This window comes from Carettochelys insculpta, chromosome 5 (genome assembly GCF_033958435.1).
Source record: "Carettochelys insculpta isolate YL-2023 chromosome 5, ASM3395843v1, whole genome shotgun sequence".
NCBI classification, from domain to species: domain Eukaryota; kingdom Metazoa; phylum Chordata; order Testudines; family Carettochelyidae; genus Carettochelys; species Carettochelys insculpta.
Window position 1 is genome coordinate 1749090 of NC_134141.1, and position 21188 is coordinate 1770277.

At 42.6% G+C, this 21188-nt stretch overlaps 2 protein-coding genes across 3 annotated transcripts in view; one reads left to right on the forward strand and one right to left on the reverse strand.

Annotated features, from left to right (window-relative positions):
- The window catches only part of DCAF10 (DDB1 and CUL4 associated factor 10), a 28399-nt gene extending 22027 nt beyond the window's left edge, over positions 1-6372 (forward strand). Inside the window, exon 7 of one of the 2 annotated variants that reach the window (XM_074994507.1) lies at positions 422-6372. In XM_074994507.1, the coding sequence (XP_074850608.1) occupies positions 422-790 (369 nt within the window). In that variant the 3' untranslated portion in view covers positions 791-6372. The remainder of the gene's footprint in view (positions 1-421) is intronic. The other variant, XM_074994508.1, reaches the window with a different exon arrangement.
- Positions 6373-8971: 2599 nt separating this feature from the next.
- SLC25A51 (solute carrier family 25 member 51) lies at positions 8972-20383 on the reverse strand. The gene is made up of 2 exons (XM_074994509.1): positions 20273-20383; positions 8972-11692 (listed from the first exon to the last, which is right to left on the reverse strand). Exon 2 carries the CDS (start codon positions 11656-11658, stop codon positions 10780-10782), a length of 879 nt encoding a protein of 292 aa, XP_074850610.1. The 5' UTR covers positions 11659-11692; positions 20273-20383; the 3' UTR covers positions 8972-10779.
- Positions 20384-21188: the final 805 nt, after the last annotated feature.

The window sequence follows — 21188 nt, forward strand, 5'->3', positions numbered from 1 at the left end:
AGTTTTTTGTCCAATTAGCATTGAGGTTTAAGCAGTGCAGAAATGAGTCACTCTATCACAATCCCAAATGAGCCTCTATTTCCTTGTGTGTTTCCTATGCTTTTCTTCTGTACAGCAGCCCTGCATTTTGCTGCCTTCAGTTCAATCAGATGTGATTTATTTTAGCAATGAGAGACCTGCTTCTGCACTGAGAAACCCTGTGTTGGTTTTACCTGGTCAGCTTAATTAAAGGAGGAAAGTGGCTGAAGCATTGTTGTGAGCTATTAAAAAATACAGCAGTAAGTGGTGTCAAAGGCAAGAGAAGCAAAGTGTTGGGTATAGTTCCTGTGTCTCTCACTTCATCTACATGGAGGGTAAATGAATTACTGGATGGTCCTTGGGTCTGTGGCTCAATGTAACTTGCCTCTCTCCCTCTATCTAGTGGACCTGTGTCTACGAATTCCAAGAAGGAGCCCCAGTGCGCCCTGTCTCACCTCGTTGCTCTCTCCGATTGACTCACTGTATTGAAGAAGCCAACGTAGGCCGGGGTTACATAAAAGAACTTTGCTTCAGCCCTGATGGTCGGATGATTTCCTCCCCACATGGCTATGGGATCCGCTTGTTGGGATTTGACACACAGTGCAGTGAACTTGTTGACTGTTTGCCCAAAGAAGCTGGTCCCTTGCAGGAAATCCGCTCTCTGTATTCGCATAATGATGTGGTACTAACAACCAAGTTTTCTCCCACACACTGTCAGATTGCCTCAGGGTGCCTTAGTGGACGTGTTTCTTTATATCAGCCAAAGTTCTAGGCACATCTTGCATCTCCAGGAACGTCACAGGTGTTTGTTTTTATAATTACTTCAGTTTGGTTGAAGTGTGTTTTTAAAAAAAAAAAAAAAAAAAAAATCATGTAAATGTGGACAAGGATCATAATTACTATGGTCTGTGAACATAGCAGTGAAATGAGTAATCAGTCCAGCACTGTATGCATTCTCATGCTACAAGTCAGGCGCCCTTCGTTCCATTTTCAGCCTTCCCTGCAAACATCTCCTCCTGATGATCCAGTGCTACTGATTTCCAGTCTTTCGGGTTGGGTTTCACAGCAGCACTTGCTGGGCTTTCAGTATGACTTAGTGTGGTCTTTCTGGAAGATGCCTCTCTCTAGGGCTGAGGGAATCAAGCAAAGCCTGCGCATTTCCTGCTGGTACGATTTCTCCTGGTCATGAAGGAGCTGGCTTTCTGACATCCTCTTGCTTGGTCTCTTACTGCTGGAACTTTTCTCTACAACACTTAGGTAACCAAATCGTTCTTTTGCATACCAGATTGTTTGCTGCAGAGAAGAAAAACACTTCCTGTTCACAACACTAAATCCTGAATTGTTTGTTTATTCCCTCCCCTCCCCCATTTCTCCTGTATTAAATAATTGCCTTTCTGTAACATTGTGCTATAGTTGAATCTTTTAGCTTGTTTTCCAGAATGTGCATTCAAGGTATTTATTGCCAGATGGTAAAAGGTCAGGGTAAAGATGCATTTCCTCAGTGAATTTAAGCAGGACAACCAAAGTTGATCATTGCAAAGGAGTTGCTTGGGATGTTTTGACATAAAATGATATCCCTGGCAGAGTAAGTTGTGCCCTAGACACTTAATTGCTGCCCTTATTGTAGGAAGCTTTTCACATAATAAAGAAATATTAATCACATTTTGTTTTGAAACTTAACGAAATGCTATAGTCTGTTTCCCTTTGTGTTTCCAAGCCTGAGTTGCATAATAAAATACCCTTTTGTAACATGCCTGAATCCTAGCCACCATCTTGGCGAAAGGATTAGCCGGCATAGTGTGTGCTGTCATTTTGCCAAATGAAGCAGTCCTTCCTATTATGTTGTCAGCCTGGAACAGAACAAAGTGTATTCGGGCCAAATATGTAACTTATATGGATTCAGCTGGATTTTTCAGCAGGAGGGGGAATATATAGGTATAAACAGCTACTCAGTTTAACTTTACCCTCAGTGCCCTTTACCGTTCTAAACATAGTTTGCTTTAGTAGCAATTTCGAGAACATAATGTTTTGAATATCCTTTTTTATCTGCAGAAGTGTCTTCCTGTGGCTCAAAACTCAACAGCGTGCAAAGGGCCTTTTGTACAGATTCATTCGGGGTGGGGAAGCAAATGAATATTCAAATATGGAATTCCTGTTGCATGAAATTAAATACTAAACTTCTCAAGACTTGACAAGTGCAGACTCACTGAGGAGATGAACATGACTCCTAGTCATGTCTCACTTGAAGTGGAGAGAAGGTACCAATCTGGTGGAAGCAGCAAACCTTTCTATATACTCTTAATTATTCATCTAGCTAGGTTAGAAAGCAAAGCTTTTTAAAACCTGCAGCCAGTTTAAATGTTCAGATGTGGAACTGTATTCTAGAAATTGCCAGTGAAGACTTCTAGCCTAATCTATACTAAACTTACCTCTGTGGCTTTAGTAAATGAAATATTGCTGGGGGATTGTGCCCTGATTTGGACCCAGTGAAATCAGAGGGAATTTTGCTGGAAAGAACTTTTGGTCCCTGGTGGGATTAAACAAAGTATTCTTCATGTTGATTGACTCTAGAACAAAAACCATTCTCTGGAAGGCGCCACAAGTTCGGGTAGAAAATTAAATGGTAATGAGTTCCAGTCAAATACCTGAAAGCCTGCCAATGGGCTGGCTTGTTTCCTGGATCACCCCTTCTGTGTGTGTGTCAGAGTGGATCAATGGAACTCACTTTCAATGTATTTGGTGCCCCAGGGAAAGCTTTGGAGGAATTGACTTAGGAATCATGTTGGTTTTGCTGGCCTTTTATCACTGAAATTATTTGCATGAACATTGGATCATTGTTACTTTTGGTGGAAGGTTAATCTTCTCCTGTCTTGTCTCCTATTTGAAATGACATCGGACTCCATAGCAAGCAATTGTTTGAAAATTGTGTTTGAAGTGATGGCATATACAGCAATTGAGAGAAAATTCCTGATTTCCCCACACACTAAATCCTGAATTGTTTATTCCTTCCCTACCCTGTGCCAGTTCTGTATTAAATAATTGCCTATAGATCTCCTCCTCTATAATAGCCTCATGGTTTGGCTCTTAAATTCGTTTTACTTGAAGTTAATGGAGCAAACTGTAGGGTTCGCCCTTTGTCTTACAACTACCACACATAGCTACTTAGGCTCAAAATGAAAGGATGTCAGTGTCGTTGGCATGAAAACTGGCCTTTTCTTTGCTCCCTGTGGTAACTCCAGTGATACAGAATGGAGCTAATGGGAGATATACAAGTGAATGATCAAAGTATACTCTTGGCATTAAAAGTTTTTTAATTTAAAATGGAAATGGACTAGACTTTGGGAGGAAAATGATTCACTTTGATGCTTACCAGTCTTTCAGAAGTATCTGCACTAGAAATAAACTTTTTCAGCACAAGGCAAAATGAGCAAGTGAAATAAGTTTGTTTTTCCTCAGAGAAATAAAGGTGATTGAGTGGCTGTCATGGGGGAACAGGCTGCTATGGGCCAGCTTGCTGCTTGCCCTGTAAGTGGCTTGTCCAAAATAAAAATTATGTAAACTAAGAATCTCTTCCCTTCCTGCAGTCTTCACCCATCTTTGTTAACATGTCTCTTTTGTCCTGTTAATAGTGTGTGGATCCAAATTTGGATTGTGAATGGGGGGGCTGTCTGCTTTCAAGATATTTCCCTCTCTGTTTAGGGACTACAAATTACATTACAATCTGATGTGCTACTCCACATGATCTGTTTACAAGATAGAAAAAGCTCACATGGTGAATGTCTAATTTGGAAACAATTTTTAGGTGATTGGACTTTCTATTAAAAAAAATAGTTTGAGGAGCAGGAATCTGCCATTTTCCTGTGTTTGGCTAGCAGAATATATACATTGTGCTCTTGGCATGAACAGCAGTGGAAGATTTACAGCTCACAGACCAAACACTGGCAAATAAGGATATTGTTTGTATACTTTTTAATATTTAGTTAACTGAAAATTGTAATGAAAAGTATTTTCTCAGCCAAGCGCACACGTGCAAATATCATTCACTAGGAATAATACACCCCCTCAGAATTATATTCTCCAGCTTTTCTTTCTGTGGATCACTTCTTAAGGAAAAGTTCCTCCCCAGGACCACCTCTTGTCAGAACATCCCAAGTCTGTTATTCCTGGGCTTGTGCGATTTGTAGTACAGAACAATTGTGAATTCTTCTGAATCGCTCTGAAGTACTGTTCTCATAGGTGTATTAATTTGAAATGCAGAATAGCACCCAGAAGTTATTGCAGCTTTTTGTAAATTCTCTATTATGGTTATTGGAGTTCCTTGAAATGAAATGCTCATTTTGCGTTCTTTAAATCGATGCCTGTTAATATGCACTGAGTATTGTTTTTTAATTCTACCTCATTGTGCTTTTTTTAAGGTTACTGCTCTGAAACATTTGACACTAATTTTTCTGTATAAACATAGAATTTGTTACTCTATTGAATAGATGACACGTGTGGCATATCACATACGGCTGCTCTTGTAAGGCACAGCACCTGGAATAAACTGCTCAGCGCTTTTATGAGAGAGACCATTGAAAAGTGCGAGGCTGACTGCTGGTTTGGGGGGTTGATCCTGTTTTGTTTTGTTTTTTTTTTTGTGGTGTACGTATAGTGTTGTAGGAACAGATATGTTTTTATAAGCAGACCAGTTCCATCCATGTATGCTGTAAGAATGTTGCCTAACTTTTTTCCTGGTTACATTTTGCAATAAGTTGAATTAGAACAAGTATATAATTTTAGGTTGTGATTATTTAACTACTCCTTTAGATAATAGCCGGAAGTTTTCAGTAAAAGCTAATATATTTTACTTATGTATAGTTAACAGTACCTTGAAACATGTTGTTGAGTGATGCATAACCGACTAGTTATATGCCTTGCAGTTATAGCTCCAAAAATGATTCTCACCATTTTTGTCTTTGTAAATCACATTATCCTGCCTTATGGAATTAATGTGACTTGTTGTGAACTTTTTTTCCTTCTCTAAATAGCTGAAAAGTTATGTGCTTGCTTTGTGTTAAACTCTGAAAGACTAACAGTAACCTTCCACCCCAGTACTATGGAAGGGAACAAAGTGTGTTAAATAATATTTAATTCTGGGTTTTTCTAAATTAAGGTAGTGGTGTATACCAATAACTTCTTTTGGATCATTTGTATTGGTATATTTTGTACCACACAAGTACTAAATCTATTGCTAAATTTTAAAGTGTTTCTCAAATTTAGTGATCATCCTAGCTGGACTGTGAGGTACGCAGTATGCTTTCTAAATGCATGGCTCATATTGATTAGTTACCATAGAAAAGGTGTTAATTCTTCCGTCTTCGGCATGATTGATAAGCAGATCTCCATAGCTATGTTGACTTTAAGAAATGTGTATGAAAACCACAAATAGTGCGTTTTGAAGCCAGTAATGTACAATTATCCAGTGACCGTATTGTTGAGGTGAAGTGCATTTTTCACATACTCCACTAGAGGTCAGATTTTAATCATGAGCGCACTGTCAATATTTTTGGTAAGGGAAGAGGAATTAAGGGAGTAAAAATGAAATTTACTTTTTTAAAGAACTGTACAGCTCAGTAAAAAGATCTAAGTAGCATATCTAAAACACTATTTTGGGGGTGGGAAGAATGGAGGAAAGCAAAATATATCTAGAGGGACACATTAAGAGTAAAAGCCCAAAACTTGACTTCTTTATTGTTAATCTGAAATCTAGACAAGATTCTGTTTACATGGAAAATGTACTAGTGAAAACTACCTTTTCATTATCTTACAATATTGTATTATAGCAGAAGTGCAAACACCATTCCTGAAGGATGCCACTAATGCCAATAAAGAAAGGTTTATGGTAAAACTGAAGCCCTTGCTAAACAAGTTCTGTGAAATTCAGGCTCTCCATCATGCAACACAGATTTAAAAAGATACTTGCTTCCAATATTGTGAGAAATATATAATTCTGTATATAGAAAAATGCCTATCCACTTTTTTCCTATAATTTGATTGTAAGTGGGTGGGGGGTAAGGGGGAGCATGATCTTAGTGAATGGTGTGTTCTCTGCTACAATGACATTGGTATCCAACTGGGTCTCCAACCAACTGTAGAAGTCTTACTACAAGTTGTGTGTGTAGAATATTTTGAAATATTCAAGATTTCATAATGGGGGGTGGGAGAGGGAGGTTAGATTTTTCATACCATACATACCAAGTAGCAGAGCTGTTCTGAATATACTGTACTTCCTCCTATTCAGTAACTTGTACTCTTTGTGAACAGTTTCTCTTGCTTGCAAAATAAATTAAGCATTTAATAAAGCAATTCAGTGCATTTTTGAAAGGTGGGATGCATTTTTTCTAAATGTTAATTGTTATATTCCAACAGAACCCCATATTCCAAAGCACTCTATTTCTTGTGCTAGCCACTGCTCTAGTTTCAGGAATATATAAATGTAGTGTTTGGTGCGTAGCGTATAGATTGTCTCTGTCTGTCTGTCTACTTCCAATACGCTTTTCAGAGTGGCGTCAGCCTAGTCACAGAAGTCTAGAAAATGCCCAGCTTGGTGTTACTGCTATTATAAACAATGAAGAGTGTTGCAGTTTCCTTTAATCCAGGGTCTGGGATGGATGGAAGGATGCTTACTCAGGACAGGACTCTAGTATAAGACTTGGTAGAGAGCAGACCAATGCACCCCTGCTAACAGAACAGTAGATGCTTTTTCCTTGCCAAGTGTGCAAACAGTTAAGTATTACTAGGGCACCTTGCCGGGAAAGTGTGCTTAAAGTGCTACCTTCTGTTGTGACCTTCCAACCATGCCTTTTCAGACTCCAAATAGAAAGATGGAGGAATAGACAGCTGTAAGCTTAAACTAAGTCCTCTTCATCCATGCTGACATCTCAGTCAGCCTGTTTTGCAAACAGGCTATAAGAAAATTCAGTTGAGTACACAGGCAAGAAGCACAGTGCCAATATTCTCCAGCCAGCTAAAAATACCCCTGTTCAAACTGATGGCAACGAGTACACACAAACATTTCAGAAAAGAAATGACAATATGCTGCATATCAAGGGCCATGATGCTTTACTTGCTGTGATGTTTTGAAAAACAGGGTCTTTGTTTATGAAAGGTATGGCTCTGAGGAGAAGACACTGATTTTACCATTACCTTAGGGGTAGTCATGCAGTGGCCTGGGTCATGTGCCTCAAAAAGAAGACTCCCGACCAAAGATCTTTATTACAACAGCCATACTGTTTCAGAGGGCTAGCTGCCTTAGTCTGTTTTAGCAAAACACCAAGAAGTCCTGTAGCACTATAAAAACACTTCAATTTGGTAGTTAAATACACATGTAAAGGTGGGAGTGTTACATTTCTTACATGGAGGACTAGTGCTAAGGAACTCAATTCAGTCAAGCTGGATGTGGCCCATTCTGAACAGCTGAAGATAAGGGGTGAATACCACAAGAGAAATCCCTATTCAGAGCCAGTCTGCTAGTGGCATATGAATTCCTGTTCTGCAGTTTCCTGCTGAAGTCTGGTTTTGAAGATTTTTGTTCAAATATGGCTACTTTCAGGTCTGTTTACTTACTGTCCAGGGAAGCTGAAGTGCTCATCTACCAGTTTTTGAGTATCACTATTCTTGATGTCTGATCTGTCCATTTATTCTTTTGTGATGAGTCCATTTTTGCCAATGCACATGAGGAGGGTATTTCTGGCACACATCACTAGTACATCTGCAAGTGAACAAGTCACAAGTGGCAAGTCTGATATGGTTAGGGCCTATGATGGTGTCACTAGGAAGATAATATGGACAGTTGGCAGTGGCGTTTGCGTTTGTTATGTGTAGTTGCTGGTGAGTATTTGCTTCAGGTTGAGGAGCTGTCTGTTAGCAAGGACGTGCTTGCCTCTCATACAGTATAATGCTCCTTAATTCCTGTGCTATGGCAGTTGAATACACTTTATAATCTCTACCATCTTTTACATAAACCAGTCTGCAAGTTTCTTACTCTAGTTGTAATGTTTACATCTATATTAAGCAGGGCCATTGCTTTGTAGGTCATACAGCTATCCTTTAGAATTGTTCTGAAGTGAAGTAGAAGAGCAAAATACTTCAGGTCATATCTCTCTAGTGTTGCAGAATTCGGGGGGAGATGTATCTTGACTTGTCAGCCATGGATAAAAATGCTAAGTAAAGAACAAACTTGCCCTTCTGACCACAAAAAAAACCCCTAAACAGCAATTCTAAAGCAAAATACCTAATTCCAGGTTTTGGCAAGATATTAACTTTTGTTCAGCCTAGTCATTCTGTAGTAGTTGAAACATCAGTAGCATTTCTATTGATCTTTTGGAAAGTCTAAAGTTTTTATTTAAAACACTTAGGGATTTTTCAACTTGGCAGCTTTAAAAATTCATTTTTAATCTTGATCAAATTGCTCTTTCAAAGAATACTTAATATCTAAGACATTTTTGTAGCTTTTTCCAACACTGTTTGCCTGCTAACTGCTTGCTTGCTCCTGAAACCACCTTTTCCCTTATGTTGTGTCTGGCATCTCCAGAGTTTGAGGGAAAATGTCTCAGGATGTTCCAATATTTGAATGATCACCATTATCCATCAGTCCCTGAGCTATACCGTTTTGCAAAAAGCCCGCTTAAGAAGTTTACAGCTACAGGTAAGGTAAAGCAAAGCAGGGTCTGGATGCCTAACTGATGCATTTAACACATACCGCCACAGTAGGGAGATATTTGGGGTGGTCATGAAATTCTTCCCTGTGAGGTAATGTACAGTAGCAAATCACTGAGGCCAAACCTTGAGAAAAGTTCTGTTTTGCTGAACTGTAATTGCCAATGCTTGCCTTGTTTCCTCCAATTTATGTTTAGGCTCCTTTTCAAGTGCTAGTAAGTGTTAAGAACAATAAATACAACCTACAGAAACTATACCAGGAAAACATTTACTTTTGTTTTATTCCGTCAAGGAAAGAGTACAAAAACAATACTGGTAAAATCAGATTCCACCAATAATAAACATTGAACAGCCATATTTAAATGTATATAATCACCATATTCAAAGAATCCATGTGCTTTACTTGTGTTGGGCCATCTTTGACTGTGAAGCTTAGTAGGTTGTAACTGTAAATTATGAAGAAATAGGACTAACTGAGGGGCAATTATGTCAAGTGAAGAGCAGAAATGAGGTAAAGTAAAAACCATATGCATTTGAAAGCTTAAGGATGCATCAAAGGAATCTTCACTCTATAATGTAAGGAAAATAGACACCCAAAAAAAACTTATGAAGGCTTTTCCTGCACACTGCAAAATACTCAAACCTTTTTGCACAGAAATATCCAAAAAAGTCACTTTTCCTTTGAAGACCACTGGCTTAGTAATGACATTTGTCTTCCTGTCTTCTTTCCTTCCAAGACCTGAAAGCACATCCACCTGAACACCAGACATTATTTTTAATGTTTATGCAAATGGTTATTAACATGATTAAATGACCAGAGCAACCCCTCCCCTGTGCTTATGTAAATTCTCGTTGTCATAGTATTGGAGTGCTTTTTCCAGTGCAATAATGTACTCTGAACAAAGCACAAAATGGAGGGCAGAGCAAGTTTGTTATGCTACACTGTCTCATGAAGAAAGTACAAGTGGTTGCAAAGGACAAGTGCTGTGCATACAACAAACTGTTTACAATATCCTTGACTTGCATTAGTTTTCATACTATTTCTCTGTGCGTTAATGTTGCAGAAACCATGGCTTTGTGGCATAAGAGACAATACACTCCTCACTTACAATATCACCCATTAGTATCATGGAGACTTTAAAGCTTTCTGCATAAAGTTTGTTTTGGACCATCCCCCACTCCCACTAGTCCTGTTGTTGGCAGGAAACACACTCAGGCTTTTTGTCAGTGAAACTTTTGCTCAGGGGTTCTTTCCCCACCACACACACTTGACAGACAAAAGTACACTACAGACATAGCCTTGGTAGCTACCTTATGTTGCTTGAGAAGATGGTACTTCTATTAAACAGAAACCATAGCCAGCTGGCAAAAATAACTGTGGGCTTTGAATCTTAAGGCTTAGCTGAGAAGTCATCCTCATCAAAAGTTGCCACAGATTTCAAAAAGTAAGGCTCCTGGGAAACTTGAAACATTAGGGAGTTGAGTACTTGTACAACACTACAGCATCAGTTACATTGTTTCTTCCATGTTTACCAAGCAGGGAAACACCTTTTGTCAGCCTCCCTCACTTTTCTATACCACAAAGTGCACAATCAAGCATAACTCCAATTACCAGGAGTGTTAGGAAAGGCTGAGGATGACCTGGAGTAAGTTTCTAGGCTAAGGGCAACATTCATAGAGAATGGAAGTTTCAAGTAGTTTATTCAGCTATAGGTGATTTCACCTTGCAGCATTTTAACTACTTTAATGCAGCATGCACTTTGTTTGAGCAAATCAATTTTTCTTAAACTTACTATCCAGACACTGCCATCATTTACCCCATAAAGATTGAAGACCATTAATGAGAGTGGAATTACTTGTCAAAGCAAGCAGAGCCCCTGGTTTAAAAAAAAAAACAAAAAAAACAAAACGTATTTCCCCTACTGAAGCGTAACTGCCATTTTGCAATTCAATGCTCCACATTTCATTATCATTCACAAACAGATCCAGTTATTTGATCCTAGGAAATAAGTGACCTAACCGTGCCAATACCCAACTGGGAAGGACTTCACAGAAAATAACATTTCATAATAACTTAAGCAAGAATTCATATGTTGCATTGATTATGCCCCAGGATATAATAGAACGGTGATAATTCAGATGGGCTCCTCTGAAAAGATGCGTCAGTTTTCTATCACGTTCCACCCAGATCTTCATGAAAACTTTTGGAAAAGACTGAAATTCCCCACCAATCTGAGACTGCATGCGGGCTTTTACAACATTCATTGGAAAAAACAAGATTCCCAACATGGCACCCAACAGCCCCCCACAGATAAAGTCATTGACCAAGTGGGCACTGTAAGAAGTTGCTTCAGGCAGACACTGCTTGATAGGTCCTCGCAAACCAAAAAAGAGTGCATTACTTGGTCCATTTCGGAGCAGGATAGGTACCAAACCGCGATAATATTCTTTAATTCCATAGTCTTTTAGCACCTTGAAAGCCTGGTACGTGTTTGTAAATTTGTCATGATGTTTGTAGTCCTGAAGCAAGGTCTGGACCCGCTCAAAAGGTGTAAAAAGAGCTTCTGTGGTCCCTGCAAGCACTGCTGCCACAGTGCAAGTCACAAGTTCAGGTGCATTTGTGTGCTGCTGGAGTAGGAAGGAGAAATCCTCATACAAGCCAAACATCAGGGCAAGAGTTGTACTTTTCTGCATTAATGGAGGGAGAAGTCCCCGGTACAGGTTTCGGATTCCATCTTTCTTTAACTGACATACTGCATCCCTTATTCTCACTCCATACAGTTGTTGTCTAAAGAGGACTTTCTGGATGGGAAAGGTGATTGCTATATTGGTGAAGGCTGCACAATAGCCACAAAAGTAATGTTTACCCGAGCTAACTTTTACAATGTGATGAGCAATCTCTTGCTTTGAACTTGTTAGAACAAGGTCTTCTGAATCCATCATACAGTTCTTCCTTCGTTCACATGAGTGTTATCTCCTACATCAAGAAGGTAAAAACCATGAACAAAGCTGCACACAACCCCATTTTTTAATTCATGTAAGTTCTCTACATGCACAAGGTATTCAAGCAATTCCATGAAAATTCAGTTGAACTGAATGACATGCCATATTTGATAACTCATGCATATACATTTGGTTTCAATGGCTGTATCACAGATCTCAACTGAAAGATCTACATATTGTTCAGCTGATAAAAGGAAGGGTAAAAAGAGCAGGAAACTTGATTAAATACAAAAAGTTACACACATTTTAAAAACAATGTACCATAGCAAAACAAAATGTGAGAAGTTAGTAAATTCAGAGGTTGTTTTCTACATGACAGAGTAAATTTGGCAGTAGTTAATAACATGCAATGTTGCCAAGTGAAATCTTAACTTAGTTTCTTGACTCTCACCTTTAGGATTCTCAATCTTACATTAAAATAACAAAATCAATGAAAGATTGTGTTTAGTCAGACTTGCTATTACAAGTCATCTTCACTTATGACACTCTACATGATCCTTTGGCAGATCAAACCTTATCTATCAAGAGCACATTTGCTATGTAGTAATTATGGTTCACAAACTATAGAAAATGTCTTAACAGAACTGTCTACATCATAACCTGACTCAGGGAAAGTAAGCTATTGGACAAGATGTCAATTAGCAACCTACATAGTTTTATCCAAAGAAATAATATCACAAAAATATAATAGGAAGTCTGGGAAGAAATCCAAATCAGTACTGAGTGTACAACTGTGAAAGAGCTTTTTGTTAAGTGAGAGATGCATTAAGGGAGGGGAAATAAAAACCCATAAGGTGATTACGTGGAGAAAAAGCATTCTATAAAATACTCAGTGTAACCTGAATGTGCAGCAGATGTGGGGGTAAATCCAAATTTGCCTGGTCAAAATGGTAATTTAAGTAACTTTGGCTGCATATTTGGTATTAGAAAATAGTCAAATAAGTACAAAACAGCTGATCCCAGAGTAGCAGTTAATCAAATCTAGGCATATAGAAGGGGTCAGAGAAGAACTGGGGGACAAAGCAAGTGAGTTCTTAATACAAGCATTATCTACAGTGAGTTCTAAATATTTGCAATTTCAAAGTGGTGTAACCTCCCTGAGCAAAGGTAGGGAGCCTTAGATCCAAGTATAGCATTTGTGTTTGGTTTTCATACATTTTTTTCGTTTCTTTAACATCTGATTTTAGGCTATATTGTTTGGGAATTTCATTCCATTCCACAAGTCATATATAGTTTAGATTGCTAAAAGGAGATATTTAAGGCATCCGGATGCTAGAGCGCACTCATTTCCATGAGTGCATTCACTCACAGACAGTGGTGAGCAGGAGGAATGCAAAACATTAAATAACCACAGTCAAGAACTGATCTCAACCTGATTTACAAGTTTTACCAGTGTAATGATTTGGGTTATAGATGTGTTTTTAGAGCACAGTAAGACCTTACTGTAGATGCAGTTATACCAGTATAACAAAGCAGCAGAAATGTAGCACTTTAAAGACTAACAATGATTTATTTGGTGATAAGCTTTCTTGGGACAGACTAATCATTTTGTTAGTGCTACATTTCTGCTGCTTTGTGTTGTTGGAGTACAGACTAACACAGCTACCTCTCTGTTATTACCAATATAGTTTACTCCCTTCCTGTACAAAAATACGAAGTTAGTTTATATACCAGCACTTTGCATCATGAAATTTCAAAGCACTTTACGAAGAAGGTATTGTACTACTATGTAAGAACTTTAATACCAGTACAACGACATCTATACAAGGAGGCTGTATCGCTTGAACTATCCTGTTACAGTGTCTGTAGGTCAGTTTAGTTAAATCTAAATAAAAGTGCCTTATACCAGAATAGCTATTTCTGTCAAAAAGGTAAATAACTTATAACTGACACAATTGCATCCACAGTATGGTTATACCAATTACTACTTTAGTAGAAAAATTATACCCTAACCCAAATAAACTGGAATAAAACTGGGTCTAGACTTGCACAACTTAACACAAAATGCACCATCAGTAGTAGTCTGGGGGCCAACAGTCATTTGAATCTTCATTTTACATTGTAAAAAATCTGAAACAGCCACATTTATATGGGGCACAAGTTACTGCCCACAAAGCAGCTGAATTCATGAGACAAGGAGCAGCATAAAACTACAGTAAACCCTTGCTATAACGGACTAATAGCAGGGGAGCAGGTTGTCCGCTATTCCTGGAAGTCCTTTATATGCAAGGGTTTAATGGCTGCCTGCCCACCTGCCCCACCAGGTTCCCCCAGCCTCCCCCGCACCCCAAAAATAAAACCCTGCCACTCACCAGAGCCTCCGCTGATGGAGGAGCTGCTAGACCTGGCTGCGTAGGGATGGTGGCTCTGGCAGAGGAGGTGGTGGCTCCTCCAGGGGCAAGTCTTGACTTTTTGGGGAGGGGGGGGTGATTTACAGACCCAGCGGACTTTGGAAACAGTGGGGGAAAATGTCCTTTGTCCCCAAAGTCTGCCTAAATCAGGATTCGTAAAATTGAGGGTTTACTGTAATCCTTTACCACCTTAGTCTTAAATTTAACCAAAGAACATCCCAGCTGTATTTCCAATGTTCCCGCTAATTTTTTCAGTCAAGGCCAGAATAGATTTTGTTATGCACACCAAGGCATGTACAGATGTGGACCACCAACACAAACACATGCTGCTGGCGGTGGGTGCTCTGCTAATCAGCTAGGCAGCACCTGAATCTTTTCTGGGGTGGCCCAGTAAGCTATTACTCTAAAAAGCTGAAAAAACTGGTAGAGACATACTTTAGAAGTAGCTTTCTCAGCCATAACAAGTTTGTTGTAATAAGCCTGCTCAGAACGAAAAATACTTTGTGTTGGCAAAGTGCATGTTTGTTGAAAGTCTAAAGCAGGATTTCTCAGTCCATGAGGTATGACCCAGAGTGAGTTGGGAGAGAACAGCTGGACCACACAATAGTGGTTAAGACACCAAAACAAATTATTAAAGCTATATAATTTCTCAGGATAGAATTACTGCTGGGGGAATTCTGCACCGCTGATTGAGCACATCATTAATATATAATGAGTAATTCTCCCCTCCCCAAAAAACAAAACAAAAAACAAAACAAAAACAACTTTCTGCCACAAAGCTGCTGAAGTGTTCCACCTTTCTGCCCAGCAAAACAGAGCATCTGCTCCTAGGCCAAGTGGCCCCAGCTGCCAGTAGGAAAGGAGACAGTAGATCAGGAGACAGGTTAGACAGCATGGGGCTGGGTTGTGTCATAGACTGGGGTTCATAAGGGCTTGTGCGGGAGGAGACTGGGCAGAAACTGAATGGGAGCAGAGGTGCTGGGTCATATGAGGACAGAGAGCAACTGAGTACAGAGAGGTAGCATGTTAGTCTGTACTTCAACAAAACAAAGCAGCAGAAATGGAGCACTTTAAAGACTAATAAAATGATTTATTTGGTGATGAGTTTTCATGGGACAAACCCACTTCATCAGATCAATTTCATTTCTGATACAGACTGACATCTATAAGTACAGAGGACCTCAAAAAATGCAGTAAAAACTGACAAATCCAATAGGATTGAAGAAAGGAGTTGAGAGGTGGGGGGGATGTTAATTGTCCTGTCTGAGATAATTAAGAGCATCAAAGGAAGGGAAGCAGTCCTTGTAATGCATGAGGTAATTGATGTTTGTTCACACCACGTTAACGCGTCAAATTTGAATATGTACTCTAACTCACAAATCTGTCTCTCTAATCTGTTGTTAAAGTCTTTGTGTTCCAGGACACAAATTCTCAGGTCTTTAACAGAATGGCCACTCCATTAAAATGTTCACGGACCGGCTTATGTGTATTGACTATGTATGACCAGCTTATGTGTATTGAATTTCTCCTACTTTCCACATAGGGCCACAACAGTGGTACCTTTAATTCACCCAGCAATATTGTCAATCTATCCAAGTACACACTCAGCCCAGCAGAAGAATCTGCCCTACCTTGGGGACACTCTTTGCCCTATCACCCCCACAAACTTGATACAGTTCTGCGGGGATCTGGAAGCCTATTTTCACCATCTCCAACTCAAGGAATGCTTCCAACATGACACTGAACAGCGCACTGACCCACAGATACCCTCCTACCTACAGTAGAAGAAAAAGAATTCTTCGTGGACTCCCTTGGATGGTCAAAATGACAAAATGGACCTATACATGGAATGCTTCCGCCAACGTGCATGGGCAGAAATTGTGGAAAAGCGTCATTGCTTACCCCATAACCTCAGCCGTGCAGAACGCAATGCCATCAACATCCTCAGAAACAGCTCGACATTGTCATCCAAGAGATTGACAAAGGAGGTGCTGTTGTCATCATGAATAGGACAGACTACCAAAAGGGGGCTGATGGTAACTCTCCAATACCACATTCTACAAGTCACTGTCCCAGGATCCCACTGAGGAGTACACAAAAACTACAGCACCTGCTCAAGACCCTCCCTATAAAAACAAAGGAACAAATGGACACAGACACACCCCTAGAACCCAACCAGGTTTATTCTACCTTCTACCCAAAATCCATAAACTCAATCCTGAATGTCCCATCAGCTCAGGCATTGGCGCACACACCACAGGATTGTCTGGATATGTGGACTCTCTACTCAGACCCTATGCTGCCAGCACTCCCAGCTTTCTTCGAGATACCACCAACTTCCTCAGGAAACTACAATTCATTGGTGACCTTCCTGAAAACACCGTCCTGGCCACCATGGATGTAGAGGCCCTTTACACCAATATACCACAAGAAGATCGACTTCAAGCTGTTAGGAACACTATCCCTGATGAGTCTGAGGCACAAATGATGGCAGAGCTCTGTGACTTTGTCCTCACCCACAACTATTTCAGATTTGAGGACAATTTATACCTTCAAATCAGTGGCACTGCTATGGGCACCTGCACGGCCCCACAGAATGCCAACATTTTTCTGGCTGACCTGGCACAACGCTTCCTCAGTTCTTGTCCCCTAGCGCCCCTCCTTTACTTGTGCTACATTGATGACATCTTCCTCATCCGAACCCATGGGAAAGAGGCTTTTGAAGAGTTCCACCACGATTAAGTTTCCACCCCACCATCAACCTTAGCCTGGACCAGTCCACACAAGAGATCCACTTCCTGGACACTACCCTGCAAATAAGTGATGGTCACATAAATACCATCCTATACTGAAAACCCACGGATTGCTATGCTCATCTCCACGCCTCCAGCTTCCATCCAGGGCACACTACGTGATCCATTGTGTACAGCCAGGCACGAAGGTACAACCACTTTTGCTCCAATCCCTCAGGCAGAGACAACCATCTACAAGACCTTTACCAAGCTTTCCTGTAAGTACAATACCCACCTAAGGAAGTGAAGAAACAGACTGACAGAGCCAGATGGGTACCCAGAAGCTACCTGCTACAAGACAGACCTCACAAGGCAAACAAGGGAACACCACTGGCCATCACATACAGCCCCAACTAAAGCCTCTCCAGCACATCATCAGTGATCTGCAACCCGTCCTGGACCATGATCCTTCACTCTCACAGACCTTGGGAGGCCGGCCTGAACTCACCTACAGACAACCTGCCAACCTTAAACAAATTCTCATCAGCAACTATAGACCACAACAAAGTAACTCTAAACCTGGAACCAATCCCTGCAACAAACCTCGCTGCCAACTCTGCTCACATATCTACACCAGCGATATCATCACAGGACCTAACATCAACCACACCATTAGGGGCTCTTTCACCTGCACATTTACTAATATAATATGCCATTGTGCTAGCAATGCCCCACTGCAATTTACATTGGACAAACAGGACAGTCTCTATGTAAAAGAATAAATGGACATAAATCAGATATCAGGAATGGTAACATACAAAAACCTGCAGGAGAACACTTCTATCTCCCTGAACACTCAGTAACAGATTTAAAATTAGCAGTCCTACAACAAAAAAAGTTTCAAAAATAAAATGGAAAGAAATTTCTGAGCTGCAATTAATTTGCAAATTTGACTCCATCAACCAAAGATTGAACAGAGACTGGGAGTGGGTGGCCCATTACAAAATCAGTTTCTCCTCTCGATGGTCACACCTCCACATTAGCATCTCCTCTCTTGATGTTCACTACTTCACATTAACTACTGATAGTGGGCCATTTCCACCCTGACTGAATAGACCGTGTCAGCTCTGGCCCCTCCCTTTACTGAGAACCCCTCTTTAAATCCTCCTCTGAACCCCCCCCCACTCATTCATCTGACAAAGCAGGTCTCTGCCAAAGAAAGCATATGCTCCAAAAATATTTGTTAGTCTATAAGGTGCCACAGGACTTCTTGTTGTTTTTGAAGATACAGACTAACACGACTACCTCTCTGGTGAGAGTTTCTTGTTGTCTGCTCTGGGTCCATTTATTCTTCGGCAAAGGTTTTGCCCAGTCTGTCCAACGTACATAGTGTCAGGGCATTGTAGGTACATAATAGCATATATAATGTTGCTGGAAGTGCATAAGAATGTGCCTTTGATCTTCAAGGAACGAGGGGTCCTGTGGCATCTCATAGACTAAGAGAAATGTATGAGCATGAGCTTTCATGGGCAAAGACCCACTTCGTCAGATGCAAATGCCTTTGATCTTGTAACTAACACGGTTACGTCCAGTGATGGTATCCCCAGAATAAACACATGGGCAAAGCTGGCAGCAGGGTTCGTTGCAAGGAAAAGTTCCAGGATTAGTATTACTGTGGTGTAGCCTGTGATCACTGTTGAGAATCTCACTCAGGTTAGGAGATTGTGTATAGGCCTGTCCTACATGCTACTATGTGCCATTGGACAGACTGGGCAAAATCTTCGCCAAAGAATAAGTGATCGCAGTGCAGACATTTCTGCTGCTTTGTTTTGTTTGAGTACGGACACTTGAGGATGAGGTGCAGGGACAGATGTGCCTGATTGAATGGGAGATGCATGGGGTCAGCCAGAGTCTGCACGGGAGATACTCCCTAACAATTAGTCCCTGCCTCCCATTCTCTGCAAAAAAGACACACACACACCTTGTTCCATACTTCTCCCACCCAGACTCAACAACCTCCCAAGTTCACACCCAGGCTTCTCCCCTTCTCATGTCATGACTTCCCCCAAGCCTTTGCACTGCTTCCGAATGAGGGCAAGAACTATGCTTCTGTGCTGCTGTTTAAATGAGTTACTCAAAAGTCTATATTTATATGCCTAGTAAGGCAATGACAAAAATAATTCCTGAGTCTTTTTTATTGTTTGTATTTACAGACATACTCCTGATGGGTATTTTAAAATACATTATCAAAATAATAATTGAAACTGATGTGATTATATTGTGATACTGTGGCAAATAAAATATGCAAAATTTTAAAATACTTTGTTCATATTTAATTTTGAATCAGGATTCTCCCAGAAATAGAGAGGACCTAGAGCTTGCTCCCACATGCTCTCTACTTCCCTGCAACTGCAACCATGAAATGGTGGTTCTCAGTCCTCCCATTGACTAGTCTTCCACTAGAGAAGGAATACTTGCGAGAATGATGCCCGCATTGCTAAGTACCAGTAGAAGGCAGAAAGCAAGGAGGAGATGCTGAACAAAACTCATGGGCTGCTATCAAACGTTTGAGTTTAAGACTGCTTTTCTGTATAGTGAAAGAAGCCGCTCCAAATTCTAACTTTTGAGGTCAAGCTTTATACCTACACTACACCACAGACGCATTTAAGCAACGGAGACAGTTTCATTTTCAGAAGATTAAGGCTATGTCTACACTAGCACTTCTGTTGATAAAAATGTCTTTCAGTGGTGTGAAAAAACAGCCCTGACCAACATCCAGTTATGACGACAGGAGTCACAAGAAATCCTGTGGAACCTTACAGATTAACCGATATTTTGGAGCATAAGCTTTCGCGGGCAACGACGGGAGCACAGGTGTGATGCTCCCCCACAGCCCTAGCCCAGAAGCACTTTAACCTCCCGCCACTGTCACTCCAGCATATCTGAACGCTTTCACAGGCCGGCCTGAAACACTAAGTCTCGTTCCCAGACCACAGGCGATCCGCCGTGTAACAGATCACTGAGTTCTGCCGCACGTGAACCGCGCTGGCTCCGCTGCACACGCGCCCGCCCGCCCCACGCAGGATCGGGGACGCCGGGAATGCCCCGCACACCCGACTGAAGGGGGGTACGGCGAGCGCGGGAGGTCTCGCCGGGCTGGGCCCGACGCGCTCCTACGGGCCCCTCCCGCCGCGTGCGCAGCCGCCCCGCAGCTGCGAGGGAAGAGGTCGAGGCGCCCGCGGCTCCCTCAGGCAGCGCCGCCCGGGCGGAGGCCGCTGCACACCCCCGCAGAGAGCGGCGGCACCTTGCCGCGCCCCCCGGCCCCGGCAGAGCCCGAGGAGCGCGGCGGGCGAGTGGTCCCGGCCCGGCCCGGGCCGCGCCCGGAGGCGGCTGATTCACGAGGCTGCTCCCGTTCGGGGCCCGGGCCGGGCCTCGGCGGGGGGTTGGGGGGGGGGGGGGGCAGCGACTCACCCGCGCCGGCTCCATGGCCGCTCGCGCCCGCTGACAGGAGCCGGGCCCAGCACCCTCCCCCTCGGCGGCCGCCGCCGGCCCAGCCCAGCATCCTGCGCCTGCGCGCGCTGGCCGCTAGCGACACGTGACCAGGACCCCGCCCCGGGCGAACGGGCCATGTGACCAGAGAAAAGGGGCCGACGCTCCTCCAGCAGCTTCGAGCCCCCAGCCGCTAGCCAATCAGCTGGAGCGCTGGCGCTTGCGTCGGCAGGGCCTCGTGCCAGGGCTGTGCGCGTGCGCGGAGCACGGGCCTCGAGGGTGGGCTGGGTGGCCGGCGGGGGCGCGGCGCTAAGGGTGCTGGTGCGTCAGGCCCTGCGAGAAGCTGATAGGGCCGGCTCGCGCCAGGCGCTCTGCGCATGCGTGTCGCTCCCAGCGCGGGACCGGCTCTGGCCGGGCGGGAGGCTGCTTTGGGCAGGGGGCGGGGCCTCCCTTCCTGCCAGGCTCCGTGCCCGAGGGCTCGCCCACAAAGACACCCCCCCCCGCCCGGCAGCGCCCTGCGGCGTAGGCCCGCCCTCCCCCAGCCGCAGTCGCGCCTGCCCCCGCAGCGCCGTCTACACTAGGGCTGGCTGGGTGTCCGGCTGGCGTGAGTGGCTTAGGCCAGGCCAGGTGTGAAGTGGCACAATTGGCAGGACAGCGGCAGTGGTGGCAGGAGAGCGCTATGCCGTGAGCACACATTCGCTGCCCCCCCAAGGTCTCTTCCCTGGACAGGAAGCTGACTGGCAGCGCCTTGTACCCTTCCAGGGCACCCACATGGCTTCACAGCAGTGTGCATGAGCTAGCTGTACTATGTACTTCAGCCTCTGCTACAGAGCTGCCGGACCTGCCATCTGTGCACCACAACCTTAGTTCTGGCTTCTCCAAGTGGTGCCCAGGCATG